The sequence below is a fragment of the Ursus arctos genome, unplaced genomic scaffold (assembly GCF_023065955.2).
Source record: "Ursus arctos isolate Adak ecotype North America unplaced genomic scaffold, UrsArc2.0 scaffold_2, whole genome shotgun sequence".
NCBI classification, from domain to species: Eukaryota; Metazoa; Chordata; class Mammalia; order Carnivora; family Ursidae; genus Ursus; species Ursus arctos.
This window is the reverse complement of record NW_026622874.1, coordinates 12768337-12785968: the sequence shown is the minus strand read 5'-3', so window position 1 is coordinate 12785968 and position 17632 is coordinate 12768337. Positions and strand designations below refer to the sequence as shown.

Here is a 17632-nt window from a genome sequence, read left to right as displayed (position 1 = left end):
ATTAGTAACTACAACTTCACTTGATCACTAAGTTCTGATAGCTCCTACCACATTCTGAGCTGGTAAAATAATTTCCTACTTTTATTGACTATGTGCCCCAAAGAATATACTTACGTCAATCTGTAAATTATACCACTGTAATGTACACAATTAAAACTTAAGTTTCAGTACCTCTCGCATGTAACAAAGAGCCCTTCATGTTCTACAGGAAACCTATACTATCCAAAGATCTAAAGCAACTTCAAGAAATTTTTACCCTCCCCGACCCCATTATAAGCTCTAATGTCATTTCCAACATGGGAAGGTATGAAAATCAAGTTCCAAGGAGACAGGAAAACTGGAAACCATGGCCAAAGAGTTTCCAAAGATTCCTACACATACACGTATTTTTTAATAGTTATGAACAGAGGGAAACCCTAGGCACACAGCCTTAATAAAAGTAGATCACGTTTAACAAGAGTTTCACTGCAGAGTAGTCTTTAAATTTGATTACTCAGGATGAGAAATGAGGAGTATCAATGTAGAAAGAAACTAGCTAGTCAACCAAATTTTCTAACAGGATGATCATAAACATGTTTCTAATTCAGGGTAAAGCATTACTGGGGATGTTGCCTGTTTGAAGGCAGCAAGCTTTTCTTTGTTCTAGTCTGACCCGATACATACATATATGTGTGTATACACATACACATAGTGACAAATAGGCAAAATTACTAAGACCTCTCAAGTCAAGTCTAAGTAAATACAGACTCAATGGATTCAGCCGGCTGTACAGGCAGACAGACAGGGTTTCTAGAAACTGTCCCCACACAGACTCCTAAAGGCACTCTTCTGCATCAGCAAACCTCACGTTTATCAGTGCCTTTTACTATGAAGGATCCCAAAGTGCTTTTTTCAGTTCTTCATCTACAACTGCAAATCTGCTGTGGAATAAGCCAACTCAGGTGGCAGGGAAAAAAAAAAAAAAAAAAGGTATGGAAACAGTTTGAGAAGAAAACTGTACTTGCATGACTCACGAAGGAAGAAAAATCAAGATAGATAAAATCTCTTACCCACTCCAGAATTTTCACATAACCATGATTTGTATCAAGTCTAGGGAGGGGGGAGGGATAAAAAAGAAAACAAAGAAAAAAAACAAAAGAAAATGGGGACATCTATAATAATCCACATTACTTTTTTGCTCTTCCAAAAAAATGTAGCAGCTAAACTCAGATCTCCCTCAAATATTCATTTTATAAGCAATTCCTATTGCCAGAGTTTAAAATGTTAACTTATTTGCTAGCTATAGCTGCAAAAAAATAAAAACTAAAAAAAGAAAAAAATTAAAAAAAAAGAAAAAAGTGGGGGGGGAATAGGGAGAAAAAAAGAAATAAGAAAAAAAAAAAGGAATGAATAAAAGTAGTTAGCTTGGTTAAATCAGCTAAGACAATGAATGCCTGGGTTTGTGGTTATGGGTCCAGAGGCATCTTTAAGACATGGTTCAGAGACAGATTCTTGCTCTGTTGGCTGTTAACACTGTACTAACCTTCATGTCTTGTTCAGCCTTCAACGCAGCCTGGGCCTGATTACCTCTGACTCCAGATAGTGATCCACAAGGACCCCTGGCTACATGTGGCAAACGAGCATGGCTCATGAGGCCTGTGGTCAGCGGAGGAGGCATCTGACTGGCCAGTGCCATTGGCGGCCTCTGAACAGGCGCTGGGAAGGTGTTAGTATGTGGGGCTCTTACCAATGGAGGGACCAGGTTAGGCTGAGAGAGAATCTGAGTGAAAAAAACAAAACATACAACATTGAACTGTTAAAAAAAAAATTTTGCCAACTAGATCAGGTTGGCTTATCTCAGAGTAAATCTGTGCCCATTCTGCCAAGTGAAAGGAAGTGCAGGGATTTGTGCAATTCTATTACAGGGACCAAGAACAAACAGGCCATGCTTGAGAATCTAACAGAAAAATTAGGCAAAGCACACTATGGCACTGTAGTTGGTTCTAACATTTCAGCTACAAATTCTGAAGGGGAGATAGAAAAGCTACTAATTAGGATAATCTTTTTAAAAAGATATAATTGCAGAAAAGGCACACACTTATACCAAACATAATCTGAAAATAAATAAAAATAACACCAATTCAACAAATAAGTGTTTTCTCAGGAACCAATTCTCATTTGTGAGAGTTATGATCAATTTTAGTTAGTCTTTCCATTCGATCAGCGAAGGGAAGAGAAGCCAATATTTTTACACATATATTAGAACACCTTTTGGAAATTTTAACTCAACTAACACAGTTCTCTTAAGTAACAAAAAAAAACAACAACAAAAAAAAACGACGACGACGACGACACAACAAAAAAAACTTTAAACCTAGGAAACTTTAAGCACTGGGACCCTTCTCTGAAAAGTCCACTTCTTCAAAAAAGATAAAAGTAACAGGACTGAAATGACCAGAGCTGTGTGGGGAATCTTTTGACTATTTCTCTTGTCTGCTTTAGATACGGTTACTACCTGTATCTCACTGAAAACTGCGGAGAAGATATATGAATGTCATAAATGTACTGTTAAATAAGAAACTGTTTCTCATTAAAAACTATGTTTCTAAACTGGTTATAATATGGCAAGATTATGAAATCAGGTAATTAGCCAGATTAGCAATCATTTCCAAGTAAATAATACTCATTTCTCACTCATATCTGCCCACCTGGGGTGCAAACTGTGTAGGAAATGGTTGTGTCATTCTCACAGTGGCAGGGGCTGACTGGAACTGCTTCTGATAGACAATGCTGTTCATTTTGCTGGACTGGCTGTTCGGACTTGTGGAAGTAGCCCTTGGAAAAAAGCCATCACTGGTCAGTACAGTAGTGCCAAATAAATAATGCTGTTATAGACTGTTAGAGACATTGCTCTTGGTAGATTCTTCTTATGTGGTAGCTGATGAAAATTTACCAAGGTGAGTTACCAAACGTTATGGTAGTGGAGAGACACTGGGGGGGCAGAGGTGAGAAAGAATACTAGCTAGATTTCCCCTGTATTAAAAAAAAATTCTTAAAAATATAACAGATACATTCTTCATTTAATAGCTTAACATTTTAGATAAAATTATCAGAATGTCTTGTGCTTACCACAGGCCTGGTGACATAGTAAGTATCTAACAAACAAATTGTATTTAGTTATTTGGAAATTCAAATGCCCATTTTACCGGAAAGGACTAGATGTTGGTGTGGTGCTTCTACCGCTGATTGGAGGTGTGCCTGGTTTTATATCAATGCCACTTCCAAAGGCTTTCAGTTCCATTTCAGACATCTGAGAAAAAACACAGAACAGACTTCGCATTTCTGGAATTCTATAAGCTAAAGAGGCAAAGAATCTTAGTACAAAAACCCTGTAATTAAGTTTCAAATACCATGGAATTATCAAGGCCGAATTTGTGGGTGGAAAGTCTTTTCCACAAAATTTGTGAATTCTTTGTTATTGGGTAAAAACCAGAGGATGTCAAACATATTAAAAGTAGATTTAAAACGTAGAAAAAAAAAAGCACCCTGGGGTTTGCGGTGCCTGGCTCGCTCAATGGTGGAGTTCAAGCCCCACACTGGGTGTAGAGATTACTTTAAAATAAAAAAATCTTTGAAAAAAAGTAGCGTATCAGGGTTTGAGATTCCTGGAGGGTGGTAAAAACTGATGCATTTTATTTTTATAGATAGACGTATATATCTAAACACATAGCCTTAAATTCTCAAAGAAACTGCAAATTTCTCTTCACTCACTTTTCCTGTGGTTGCGATCATGCTATGCTGTGTTCCAGCGGGGATTAGTCCTCTGAAAGGCTGGCTTACTTGCGCAGGACGACTCAGGCTCTGGGCCTGGGCTTGCGGGGTGGTATGCTGTAATGGGGGCTGGAGAGTCTGAGGCAGAGCAATTAAAGGCTGCCCTGTAGATCCAAAATTAGGTAAGGAAAGCTGGGATGCTGGTAAAGGTACTGTAACCTAGAAAGTAAGCAAAAAGAAACTGGCCATTTACTTCTACCTGTCATCTGTATATCCCTATAACCATCTTTACAACTCTTCAAAAACTTTTGAGTAACAGTTTAAACAGAATACTTCGATCTATTAATATATTTCACATATAATCTTTTGCTTAGTAACTACCTCCAAAGGTGCAATAAAACAGATTAGTAGTGCAGACGCTATATAACCAAAATCATTATGAAGATCTTTGAATGAATCCATGGTACGTGTCTACTAAACACCTAATACAATGAGGTCATGGGATACAATTTAAGAAGTAGTATTGTTGCAATTTCCCAAATGGACATTTCTCCACTGTTTTCAGGTCTGACTAAAACGAGCTTTAACAAGAAGAAAAATAACCTTCCAGTTTTCATACAAACAGTATTTAATTTGAATGTCAATAAGGTAATAAATACATTTATGAATTTTTACCCCTGAATTAGTTGTAAGAAAATGACTAATGGGTTGCCTCTCTCCTTCGGTCCTCCATGAACTTTGAAACAGTAGATTCAAGACGCTGCTAGGAGATCGTGCGTTTCTGTCATTTACTGTCATACTCTGCCACACTGTTCTAAGTACTGTATTAACCAGTGTGATGGTCTTTAGCGGCCTCCTTCCCCTCTACAGCATAGATGGGTAAAGCACTTCTCTCGCTTACATGTAACTGTATATCCTGGACAATGTTTTTCCCACTTTTATATTCATTCATAGAATCCTTTGTTAAAATAAATGATTACATGGAAACCAATTTAAAACAAAGAGCCACAAAGCAGAAGCCACTGCAGTGGGGCGGAGGAGAGAGGTGTGGTGGGACTGAGCAGGTTGCACCACCAGCGGACCCCATGGAATTCCCAGGATACCTCAGAGGGAAGTCTGAACACCACTGCACCATCTCCCCATCTTGGTTCTATTTTAAACTGCCAAGCAACAATAAACGCAGTAGAAGTAATAATAATAATGAAGAAAATTGAGGAAATTTACCATGCCATAGTTTACCTGCTGGAGAGCACTTGGTGACTGGGCAGTGTTATAAAAATTCGTCTGACCAGGCTGCTGTACTTGTCCAGAATAAAGATTTGAAGCCTGGGTAAGATTTGCTCTAGCCTAGAAAAAATTGTGTGAGAAAACAGCAGTTAAGATTGAAAATTTTCCAATTCAGACATCAAGGGGTGCGGCTTCAAAAACAATCTCTAAGAATTTTAGTTTTAGATAAAAAGACCTTTGTTTTTCACTACGTCTTAAAACATTTTTCCTTTAAAAACTGTTTCCTTAAATAATCTGTTGCACGGGATGATGATGATAGTGCATGATTCTAGTCTTACCTGGAGAAGATGTGTATCGATTAGTTGGGAACCTCCTAGTCCCGACGCCTGACCCAGCTGATGTTCATACAATATCGGAATAGGCTGCGTATTTGAAGTCTGTTGAAAGGCAAGACCTGACTGTGCCTTTGCAAGTTCCTGGTGTTGGACAGTTGGAAAGTTGTGGATGGCAGTACCAGAAAGAACCACAGATGGCTGCGACAGACTGCTCTGCATAAAGGCTGGCTGAGATCTACACAGGTATTAAAGAGAAAAGGCAATTCTATTTTAGCATCTGGAAATCCTGGGAATGAGTATCTCAAATGACCAAGTTCTCTAATAAACACAATTAAGAAAAGAGAGAATGCAGACTGTGCCTAAGGTACTTGTTTCAGGATTTAGAGCCCCATACACAGCAAAGTTCTAGCGAAAGGCTTGCTCTTCCTGAGAAATTAGTAAGATTTTCTCCTCTTGAACAATGAGAATGATTCTCTTTTCATGTGTTCACTAGCAAGCTCAGAACCAAATCTGTTTTTCTCTTTGGTATTGACATTTTATTCAAATTTACAGCACTAATAGCTGACTTTTATTATTTGTATTTCATTACCCCCCATTTTTATACACGTGTGTGTTTTAAAAAGATTTTATTTGAGAGAGCGAGAAAGAGCTCGAGTGAGTGGGGAGGGGGCAAAGGGGGAGGGTAAGAACCTCAAGCAGACTCTGCTGAGCGTGGAGTTTAACGCAGGGCTTGAACCTATGACCCTGAGATCATGACCTAAGCCGAAACCAAGGGTCAGACTCTTAACCAACTGAGTCACCCAGGCACCCATATATTTCTTATAGAAGATCTCAAGACCTCTACAGAATGAAGCAGAGTAGTATTACCATCAGGATTACCCACAAAGTTTCTGTCTGTTTTTACTGAGGTGTAACGGACATATAATGTTTTATCAATTTCAGGTTTACAACATAATGATTCAATATTTGTGTGTATTATGAAATGATCACGGTAAGTCTAGTTAACATCTGTCACCATACATAGTTACAAAACACCTTTTTTCTTGTGATGAGAACTCTTCTCAAGATCTACTTTCCAGGCAAATTTCTTTCTTTTTTTTTTTTTAAGAGGGGGAGAGAGAGAATCCCACGCTGAGCGTGGAGCCCGATGCAGGGCTTGACCTCACAACCCTGAGATCATGACCAGAGCTGAGATCAAGAATCGGATGCTTAACTGACTGAACCACCCAGGTGGCCCTCAGCAACTTTCAAATATGCAACACAGTATTATGGTCAAAGGGTATAAACTGCTAGTTATAAATAAGTCATGGGGATGTAATGTACAGCATGGTGACTACAGTTAATACTACTGTGGCATATTTGAATGGTTTTTTTTAAAAACTACAATGCTGGAATTTAACTCCAGACTACACTCTTACCTCTGGAATGGGGGCCTTCAAGCTATACTTTTAAAAATGCTAAAATAAAGAGTAACTACATCAAAGTACTCTATTAAAGATAATATTATCAATAAATATTATTATGCTTTGTTAAAATTGACATTTGTGGCAGAAACAAAAGCCGTTAAGCAGGAGTGCTAGCCTAGGTTCATGAGCAGTCTTTATGCCTATGTGTCAGATATAAATTGAGAAATCGTAAGCATACTGTTATAAACTACCCTGTCCTGGGGTGCCTGGGTGGCGTAGTCGATTAAGCGTCCAAATCTTGGATTCAGCTCAGGTTGTGATCTTGGGGGTCTGAGATAAGAGAGCCCTGCATCGGGCTCTGTGCTCAGTGTGGAGTCTGCTTAGGACTCTTTCTCCTCTGCCCCCACCCCCTTGCGTGCTTTCTCTCTAAAATAATCTTTAAAAAAAAGAAAAGACATGACAAGACAAGACAAAACCCCACAACTCCTCTGTCCTGGCAGAAGTTAGTTCAGGGATTCTGTATTAATAAACACTATGCTGATGATATTGAGAGCAAGAACAGAATGATGTGGCAGGGATACAGACAATCATTTTCAAAGTCTAAACCTGCGCCTTCCAATACAGTTGTTCATTAGTCACATTACATATACAGCTTACATTGTTTTTCTATGGAACAGGCCCGGTCTTAAGAAGTACATCTTCCACGGCAATTATTAAAATGGGGACTACAAATACAAAATGTCAGTGCACTGATGCTCCATCTCCCATGGCTATGGAAGACACTACTAATTCATCACTGAGCTGCTTCTTTTGCACACAGCTGGAAAGTAGCCCCAAACTTTTCAACAATGTTGCAAGTAGCTAATACCAATTAAAAGGAGATTTCCTTAATCACAAAGCTAACTTACAGTGCATCTTTCAAAAGCATAGTTTCTTCTCTACCTGTCACCACTATCCCCACTGACTCTGTTCCCTGCCTGGCACTCTCCACCCTGGCTCCCGCCCTCTGCATGCTGTTCTCTGCTAAGTCCCCACGCGCACCCAGGGCAGGCGAGGATCTACAGCCGCTGCGGCAAGGTGGTGGCATGCGGCCTTTTAGGCCCCTTAGCAGCTATTTCCTCTGATTTCTAATTGTTCTGGGATTTGTGGTATCCTCGTCTTCAAGAATACGTGAGGTCTCACTTTGTTCAATAAAGTCTTGACTGAAACTACCAGAAACTAAGTTTTAGGACATACAATCAACATGCTTAATTATTTACAGGAATTTTGTAAAAGGATCATCCTAGCTTCTGGGGGAAAAGGAGCAGTAGGGCTATGACAAGAAGGCTCAGCAATTACAAAAACATGTACCTATACGGCTGAAGGGAAGACGTGAATAACTCCTGAGCCTGGGAAACAGCAGGTCCGGCCCCCAAACTCAGCTGGGCTTGATGCTGTCCTTGCAGGGGTGCATAAATGGGGATCGGGATCTGTTGAACTGAAGTTGGCTGCAATGCAATAAAAAACACATGACCACCATATACACAAATCACAGTATTTGGGAAAATAAAAATCTTGAGATATGACAAGAATAAAAGATGTGTGTGTGTGTGTGTGTGTGTGTGTGTGTGTGTATCACCTCCCTTTTAAAACAAAACCAACTGTAAGCATCTAGATTTTCTTTCAATACACTATTTATTCTACACTGTCAGCCATTAAGCTTTGGCAAATTTGGGAAAGTTTGAAAATTCTGCCAATACGTATCGAGGTAATCATGGATTGTCCCATGTTGTCAATAGAAGATTTTAATTTCAAAGAGCCTTTATTTGTAGCCTAAGATATCTATTATACCACTAGCATGCAAAGAAACAAATACATCATAAAAGAAGTCTGTGGTACTTACCTGAGAGAGACCTGGTTGGAAGCCTTGCTGCTGAGCCAAGGATGGTGGAGCCAAGCGTGCATGTTGGGTATTGAATAAATGACTCGTGTCCATATAGAAAGCAGGGATTTGAGCTATTATAGACCATAAGAAAAACAAGCCGTTTTAAGTGTCTGTGCTTCAGAATTTTCCAAATAGTAACTAAAAACCAAGTTTTGTAGCAGATTTGAGCCCACTGGAAACTAATACAGCCAAGGAAAAACTAGAAATGTGAAAAAGAAAACTTCTAGCAGACAGGTATATGCAAATTAAAACAATAAAACTTAGTACAGTTGACCCTTAACAACATGGGTTTGAACTGCATATTTTTTCCAAATAATGCAGTGTGGTATTGTAAACGTATTTTCTCCTTCTTATGATTTTCTTCCCCCCCCCCCAAGATTTTATTCATTCACTTGACAGAGAGAGAGAGACAGCCAGCGAGAGAGGGAACACAAGCAGGGGGAGTGGGAGAGGAAGAAGCAGGCTCCCAGCAGAGGAGCCCGACGTGGGGCTCGATCCCAGAACGCCGGGATCACGCCCTGAGCCGAAGGCAGACGCCCAACGACTGAGCCACCCAGGCGCCCCTCCTTCTTATGATCTTCTTAGCAACATTTTCTTTTCTCTAGCTTGCTTTATTGTAAGAATGCAGGGTATAACACATATACAAAATATCTATTAATGTAACAGTTTCTTTTATCAGTAAAGATTCTGGTCAAGGTAAGATATTTGTAGTTAAATCTGGGGGAGTGAAAAGTTGTATGTGGATTTCTGACTATGCAGGGCCTCGGCACCCCTAACCCTTGCATTGTTCAAGGGTCAATTGTACTTGTGAGGGTATGGAAAGACAGACACTCATACACTGCCAATGGGGTATTAACTAATGAAATCTGACATGATCTATTCAAAAATGAACCTGCTGGTTTACCAGCAAATCTATTCTAATTTTATATCTACTTACTAGAATATAACAAAATATTTCAAAGGAATTGGCATTTAATGACTGAATTTGGTTCAGATTCTTAACAACAGATTTTGATGTATTATTTAAACTATTTTATGACCTGCTTTTATATAATAGCATGTTTTGAAGAACTTCCTGTATTGTTTTTAATTTGTCACCACTAAAAACAATACTGCAACGAACGAAGACTCTCATACATATGTCTCTGAATAGATAAGTTTATAAGATTCCTATGCAAATTACTACAGTTAAGTATGTACACATAAAATATTCTGATTCTTTTCTAAAAGAATTATGTCAATTTATATACTAACCAGCAATGTACTTTAAGAAACTATTAATGATACATGTGACCCTTATAGAAACTGGGTATCATCAATCTTTCTAATATTTCCACAGAGAAAGGCAAAAAATAACCTTACTGTTCTTTTATTTTGAATTTAAATCATTAGTGAGTTTGAATATTTTTCAAATATTAATATTAACATTGTGATATTTAGTAGGGTAAGTTACCCCAGTACCCCCAACATATAATTTTCTTCTTCTTTGCTAATCTTAGGTTTATTCTTCCCTATGATTTTTATTATTGATTTGTCAAGTTTCAGGTAACAAAGTTTTATAACTTGACTGGAATAACATTAAATGTACAAGTTATTCTGCAAATTACTAGACACCCATTTGTCTTATATGTAACGTATGTGTAAGAAACAACTACCAAGAGCCCCCCTAGACTACTCATCAAAGGGAACTCATCAAAGGGAACCTTCCCAGTCCCTTTATTTCCTAATCTCTCCACCATACTTCATCAAAAAGAGAGAACATTAAATTCTATGACGAAACAAATCTGCAAAGCCGATGAAAAAATATTTAAGCTTGAGAGAAAAAAAGCAAGCATGTAAAAAATTCTTCATTTTCTAAATTCCTTATACCCAATCCTAAAAATCTTACCTGCTGCAGATTGAGACACATAGACTTGTGGGCTCTGTTGCTGCTGGGCAATAAGGGAAGGCATACAGCTTAACTGCGAAAAATGACTTGCAGAAGGCAGGCTGCTTGTCTGTAATTGCTGGGGTTTCACTTTACAAATATTAGGAGGATCTGATGTGGTTGTAGATTTTGTACTCAAAGAAGAGGTAGTGTATGTACCAGCTCCTAGATGTGGGAGAGGGAAAAAGGTTGCGTATTTTAAAGTGCCACTGTTGTTCACTGTAAGAACAACTCAAGTGCCAGCTGGACACTGGAAAATTAATGTTTACGCCCTGCAAGTACTTACCATGTACTTAAGTCAATCACCAAATGTAAACAAGACTATAAAATCTGGAGAAATATAGTACAAGAAAAAAATGCAAAGAGAAGGAAATTAAAAGATAGAACTCATAAAATAAGGTGGCCGAGAGCCTACAGGGTTGTTACAGTTTAGCCTCAAGCTAATAGTTTTTTAATCATCACAAAGAAAAGGATGGTCAAGAGCTTCATTCGTGGCTATGCATAAATGTAACAACACAGAAGGACAAAACGCTGCACCTTAGGAATAAGTAAGAACGTAGGGGTGCCTGGCTGGCTCAGTCAGAACAGCACCAACTCTTGATCTCAGGGTCGCAAGTTCGAGCCCCATACTGGGTGTAGAGATTGATAAATAAAATAAATTAACTTAGAAAAAAAGTAAATGCACCTGGAGAGATCACAACTGCTCAAGAGTCATGTAAACAAAAGGTCAGATTTTTTTCTTCTTTTCAGTAAAATACCTTACGGGTAATCTTAAGAGCTTCGTTCATTTATGAATAAATATTAAAACATCCATTAAGGTCAGGCATAGACGTAAGAACACAGGAGAACAAAGTGCTGCACCTTAATAATCATTAAGGTAAAAGGGGCCTTAAGAGATGACAACTGCTTCTTAACGGCCATATAAACTTAAGGTTATACTTAGTCCTCACTCTCCTTGTATATATACCAGCAAAAATAGTTATATAGTAATACCTTAAAAAGAAAAGATAGACTGTTAATAGGTAGAATTATAAAACTTAAGACCTTGAAGGGTCAATTAGTTCTGTTGATCAATGGGTGTCAATGACTGTTAATACTGGAGTGAATGACAATACTGGTATCTGATTAAAAAGTGGGATGCAGTCGTCATTATTTTCAGACTTCAAATGATGTTTGATCTAAGAGAGGACCAAGATCAAGGCACCTCTGTTCTTCCACTTGAGTCTCTACCAGTAGGATGACCGGGCAAGAAACACAAAAATTTATCCTAATCGAGGAGAGTGTGGGGAAACCGAAGGGAGTACACTTGACCCTTGAACAACAAGGTTTAAACTGTGTGTGGGTCCACTTACATGCAGACTTTTTTTCGATTAAATGCAGTACAGTACTGTAAATGCATCTTCTCTTATGATTATATAACATTCTCTTTTCTCTAGCTTACTTTATTGGAAGAATACAGCATATAATACATATAACATATAAAATATGTGTTAATCGGCTATTTATGTTATCAGTAAGGCTTCCGGTCAATAGCAGACTCTTACTAGTTAATTTGTGGGGAGTGATATTCAGGTTTCTGACTGCATGTGTTGGTCGAAAAGTGTCAGTGCCCCTAACCCCACCCCTGCGTTAAGGGTCAACTGTGACCAGAAGGGAACCTTCCCAGTCCCTTTATTTCCTAATCTCTCCACCATACTGTATTCCTGGTGGCTTTATAGCCCCAACCCTACCCACCCAAATGACTGAGGCCCAAGCTAGTAAGCATAATGAAAATGTCTTACAAATGGACGGTAGGGAACGCATGAAAGGTCTTAAAGGGGGAAAAGAAATAGAACACGCTCTTTGATTTGAATCTGTTTGTCTTAATACATACTTTTGATTCCACATAACATCAAAATAACCATAGTACATCCCAAAGACCAATTCTTTTGGTACAGAACAGTGAAAATCAGTAGTGCAATCACTAAGTGAGAACCAGTCAAAGGAAGTAAATTCTGTGCTGGATGTATATCTTTTAGAAAGCAGCTTCTGCTGCTTTGGAAACATTAGATAATACTGGGAAAGCTTGAAGAAACATGGTTATACATATGGTAAAAGGGTGTACTTTCCTAGAGTCAAGCATTTTAGAAATTATTCAAGAACTGTAAAGCCCCCAAATGAAATACAGTTTAAGGAAAGGATTACATACTAGTGAAAAATTTAAGGAAGAAAAGCACTTTCTAACTTGGGGGGGTTGATGGACTCTCCTTAAAAACCACCCCCCCCCCAAAAAATCCCAGTATGTATCATCTACTCAAATAACAAACTGGAATTTCTCTACCCCTAACTCTTCATCAGAAAATATATGTCACCCCAATAGATTCAGGCCAATAGCTCCTTCAAATTAGATACAGACCACAAAAATTTACAACCTGTGTTGATTCTGTATTATTAATGAGTTGAACTAATTAGCTGTATGAGTTACAAAATAAAAATCAAAAGATGAATTTTACAGAAAAATGTAGAGGAACAAGATAAACATCTTTTCACCAATTACTTATTAATACCTATAATGGGGGGGGCATGACATGGAGGGCATGGCGGCGGGCAGAAGCTCCACAAGCAAAGTGTTTTAGTATGCCATCAACAACTCTTTGTCAAACTAACTAAAATTGGAAGAGGGCTAAGAGAGGGGACGGTGTAAGAACGGCAAGAAGAGTTTACAAGACAGCTGATAATTAGATCTTTGTGCAGTCTTATGTATTTTATAAATAATAAATTTGGGGGGACAGTAAACAGGAAAAGAGCATAAGAAATTTTAAATAATTACGACATTTAAAGGAAAGGTACAAAAATTTTCTACCTGACAGTGATGTTGTGGGAGTGACTGAAGCAACAGGAATCTGAGGGATGGATGCACTGGAGAATGAATTGTAATTTGCAGTGCTTGGTCCACTGGCACTACTGCTGACTCCACTGGCAATTGGAGGTGCTGTGGAAGTTACTGGAGATCCCTTCTCCCTCACATTTGGAGAATTCTCCCATGCCTTACGTGCAGACTCCATCTGCAATAAAATGGACATTTTTTTAAAGAAAAAAAACCCCCCAAAAAACCCCCACCACACTAACACAGAATATACATATATACACAAACACACCTAAGTGCGTATATTTTTAAATTCCAAATATAATCTTCCAAAAAACTGCATAAATAAAAGATTAAGACCTCTAAGGCTTTCAAACCTTTCACTTTCTCCTTTATCTTTCTTTGTTCCCTTACTCTAACTGGGAGGCAGTGGGCTTTAATGATGTCTCTAAAGAGAGCTTGTTGACAGCTTTGTCACAGCTCTTGTAGCAGGTAAATATGAGTCCCTACCCCTACTGGTGAATAAGGAACAGAAATACCATGCCCTTTTAGGACTGGCCTAAGGCTCTGACTTCAGTCAGAAAGGCACTAAAGGCCCTCCATAAATTTCCATTCCTTCCATTCTTTCTCTGTAAGTCAGCGAATCTCAGTGGCAGATGACAGGTACCTTTAGTTTGACTGTTTTATGTTCAGTGTTTTCAAAAGGTGAAGTAACCAACCAGATAGGTTTTAGGCTTGGGTGCAGTAAAAACAGGTCTTGTTTTACATCCAGACCTCATCAAGCATTTCAGATACTGACTGCTGTCATTTGTATTTGTCGCTACAGGTTTTAGCTGTAGTCTCCTAGTTTCTTAAAATGCAGAAACAGATTGGGATGCCTGGGTGGCTCAGTCGGTTAAGCATCCTACTCTAGGTTTCAGCTCAAGTCATGATCTTAGGGTTGTGGGACTGAGTCCCGAGTTGGGCTCTGCACTGGAAATGCTCCCTCTCCCTCTGCTCCTCACCCTGCTGGTGTGGTCCCCCTCTTTCTCTCTAAAATAAATAAAATCTTTTTTTTAAAAAATATAGTAACAGATCTTATTTTATTCTATCTAGACTGTGCTATTCAATAGACATACAAATGCAAGTCGTATGTGTAATTTTAGATTTTCTAATAGCTACATTAAAAGAAATACAGGTAATACTAATTTTGATAACATATTTTATTTAACCCAGTATTATTTACAACATAATTAAAACCTATAATCAACAGAAAAATTGACATGTTTAAACTTTTTAAATATTAACGTTTCAGATTCAGTGTCTATTTTATTTTACACTTACAGCACATACTACAACTTGGATTAGCCACATTTAAGTGCTTAGTAACAACACATGGCTAGTGGACCCTGCACTGGAGGGCACAGGTGCAGGTCCTCAACAGGAAGGGAACAGATACGCAGATCGGGAAGTTTTTACTACTAGTCAAAATACTGGGCTGAGAAAAAACAAACAAACCCACAACGTAATCTATAAAATACAGCTACCAAAAAAATCAAGTAACAATTATTAATGCCATAGTCAGGAAGCTGTTGGTCCTTGAAGTAACAACTTTAAAATTTTTAACCTTATTTTAATTGTAAGAATGAGAAATCATTACATATCTTCCCTGCATTCTTGTTAAAACACATTACATATAATTTAACTTTTTCTTAGATGACTAATACATCACTGTAATACCAAAACACGGGACACCTCTATGTTTGCTTGAGTCCTCTCACAATCACTTCACTAGTTTCAAATGTGTTTTATTTTAAAACAAAAGTCTTGAGAAGTGAAAGAACAAAAAAACAAAAAATAAAAAATAAATTTAAAAAATTTAGGAAGTTAGACAAAATGCAATTTGTACTGAGATTTTATGGTTTAGAGCAGTTTTATAGAGCACACAATGCCTTTTATACTAGTTTTGTCATGCTGGGCACACATAAGTTACAGCTAATCAAACTTGTTTAATATACAGGCCCCACACATGTGGCTTCATTTCATTTCTTCAGCAACAAGAAAATTTAGATTCTATACTTAGAAATTCAAGGAAACAAGTACAATTATTTAATTATACTAATTTCTCCCTTGACAAATATGCTGTCAATAAGATCCACATAACACTTTTCTATACTTTATATATTATCCAAATACATGTCTGAAGAAGTAAAAAGTAAAGAAACTAGAAAAAGTCTTAAGCTAATGAAATTTAATTTAAATTCACCTTAATTCTAAATGCATATTTCTTCTTGGAATATTAAAAACATAAGTTAAAGGCAAGGTTGAATGGGTTCTCTGAAGAATTAACAACTGGCCTAAAGAATAATTTATGATCTTCTATTTGCTTATGTGAAACTGGACTAGCTTTGACTAGCATGTAGTCAAAACCACACAAAAGACACAGTACAAGACAGACTGAGATAGTCATTCCAGTGGGAAAACTCTCAAGGCAGAGCAGGAACTGGCAGTAAAGAGGAAGGACTGGGCAACAATGGGGGCTGACACAAAGCAGAAGTGGTTGCCTTATAAAATTTTACTCTCAAACTACTAGAAATGAACGTTGGCCGACATGTTTCCCCCTCCCGTGAAGACCATCATCAAAGATTCACTGCCAACCAATGCACTAGCATTAGGAAGTTCTGCTACAGAGGGTAAAAACCTGCCCAGATTATAAAACTGAACAAACCTCACCAATGGGATAAAATATATGCACTTTAAAAACATCTTCACTTAATTTCATGTCCCTTTGTTTAACCACTGACTAATCTAGAGGTGAAAAACTGATTTAAAATTCTCTCAAATAACTGTAAAAAAGCATTAGTAATATAGCTCACTATTATAAACACAATAGGAGATAAATAAAAAAACAAGCCTACATTTCTTGATATAAAAAATGTTGTTTATAATCTCTTTTGCCCTCTTACTCAAAAATTATCCAACAAAAATCATATCAAAATCACTTGTATTAATCAATTACATCTTCATAAAATATTCTAATTATTATAATGCATTCATTCAAATCATGCGGTTTACAGGACAGAAAATCAGCAGTCTTACCATTACGGGAACTTAGGATTAAAAAAAAAAACATGCAACACATCAACCGACTGGTTTTATAACACAACATAATATATCCCAAAATCAAGGTCTCTAAGAGGAACTCAGTACAAGCACGAAATGTAAGTGCTTTCCTGTATCTCTAAGACAAAATTCACAGGCAAAACAGGCCTCCCTTTAAAGTGGTATTAGAAGTTAATAAAATTTTAAGGTATAACTTGACATAACTCTATTTCCTCAGCTTAATTAGTATCGTTGCTTACCACACAAAACGAGTAAAAATTTTAACTTATGTCCCCTAGCATGCATCATCAAGGACCTTTAGAGAAGGGTGTTGTACATACCTTGAAGGTGAGACTGAAAGTAGTGGGAGGAGCTGAAGTTAGGCTGGAGCTCTGTTGTATAGTCTCCCTCTTAGGGAGGGGGAGAGTGTTGGGCAAGGGCACCTGAAAAGGCAGGCAACACATATCATAATCTAACTAAGTCTGCTACAAAAGCCCCATTACAGATAATGCTAATGTACTCTTCTAAGGGTATTTATTTTTCATCGGAGCCAAAAGGAATATTTGATTACTTAGAGGTACATTGTGTCTGCATTAATTGATAATTCTGGACATCTTAGAGAAATACTATCTGCTTTTTTATGCATATAATTATAGAAAAAGAATTTGTCCCAAATATAAGGTATATACTTGAAGGCAGTGCCTCATGTATTTTAATGTGTACAACAGTCACCTGGGGATGTTACTGAAGTGCAGATTTCTGGTCAGTTGGTCTGGGGTAAGGCCTGAAATTCATACATTATACAGCAAAGCTCTAAGGAATATAATTTCCACCTTTAAGGGAGCCACAGATTCTATGAGAGGCGTTTAACATGATACTGTAAATATTAAGAAATTAACTTCTTTTCTGCAATACAGTCAACATTCTTATAACCAGACTCAAGAACAAAAGTAAAATCAGGAGGAAAGTACAAAGTATCACCACCACCCTGTTACACTAAACAAATTGCTTTGCTGTAGTTATAACATGATTATGGCAAATATTTTTAGAAACGTGAAGGTATTAGAAACTCACGAACCATACCTCTTTTTCCTTTAAGTCTCTGGATCTTGAAATTTTATTATGTACTACTGCATG

At 37.6% G+C, this 17632-nt stretch overlaps 1 protein-coding gene across 21 annotated transcripts in view; it reads right to left on the bottom strand.

The window, feature by feature from the left end:
* PRRC2C (proline rich coiled-coil 2C) overlaps window positions 1–17632 on the bottom strand; it is a 92178-nt gene that overhangs the window by 2002 nt on the left and 72544 nt on the right. For 7 of the 21 annotated variants that reach the window (XM_044387921.3, XM_044387923.3, XM_044387922.3 and 4 more), the window contains 11 exons: window positions 16837–16938; window positions 13412–13613; window positions 10531–10734; window positions 8601–8713; window positions 8069–8205; window positions 5316–5547; window positions 4975–5097; window positions 3751–3969; window positions 3186–3289; window positions 2688–2814; window positions 1523–1759 (listed from right to left, as the gene is read on the bottom strand). In XM_044387921.3, coding sequence (XP_044243856.2) covers window positions 1523–1759; window positions 2688–2814; window positions 3186–3289; window positions 3751–3969; window positions 4975–5097; window positions 5316–5547; window positions 8069–8205; window positions 8601–8713; window positions 10531–10734; window positions 13412–13613; window positions 16837–16938 — 1800 coding nt within the window. The remainder of the gene's footprint in view (window positions 1–1522; window positions 1760–2687; window positions 2815–3185; window positions 3290–3750; window positions 3970–4974; window positions 5098–5315; window positions 5548–8068; window positions 8206–8600; window positions 8714–10530; window positions 10735–13411; window positions 13614–16836; window positions 16939–17632) is intronic. The other 14 variants (XM_044387924.3, XM_044387926.3, XM_048225009.2 and 11 more) reach the window with 6 other exon arrangements.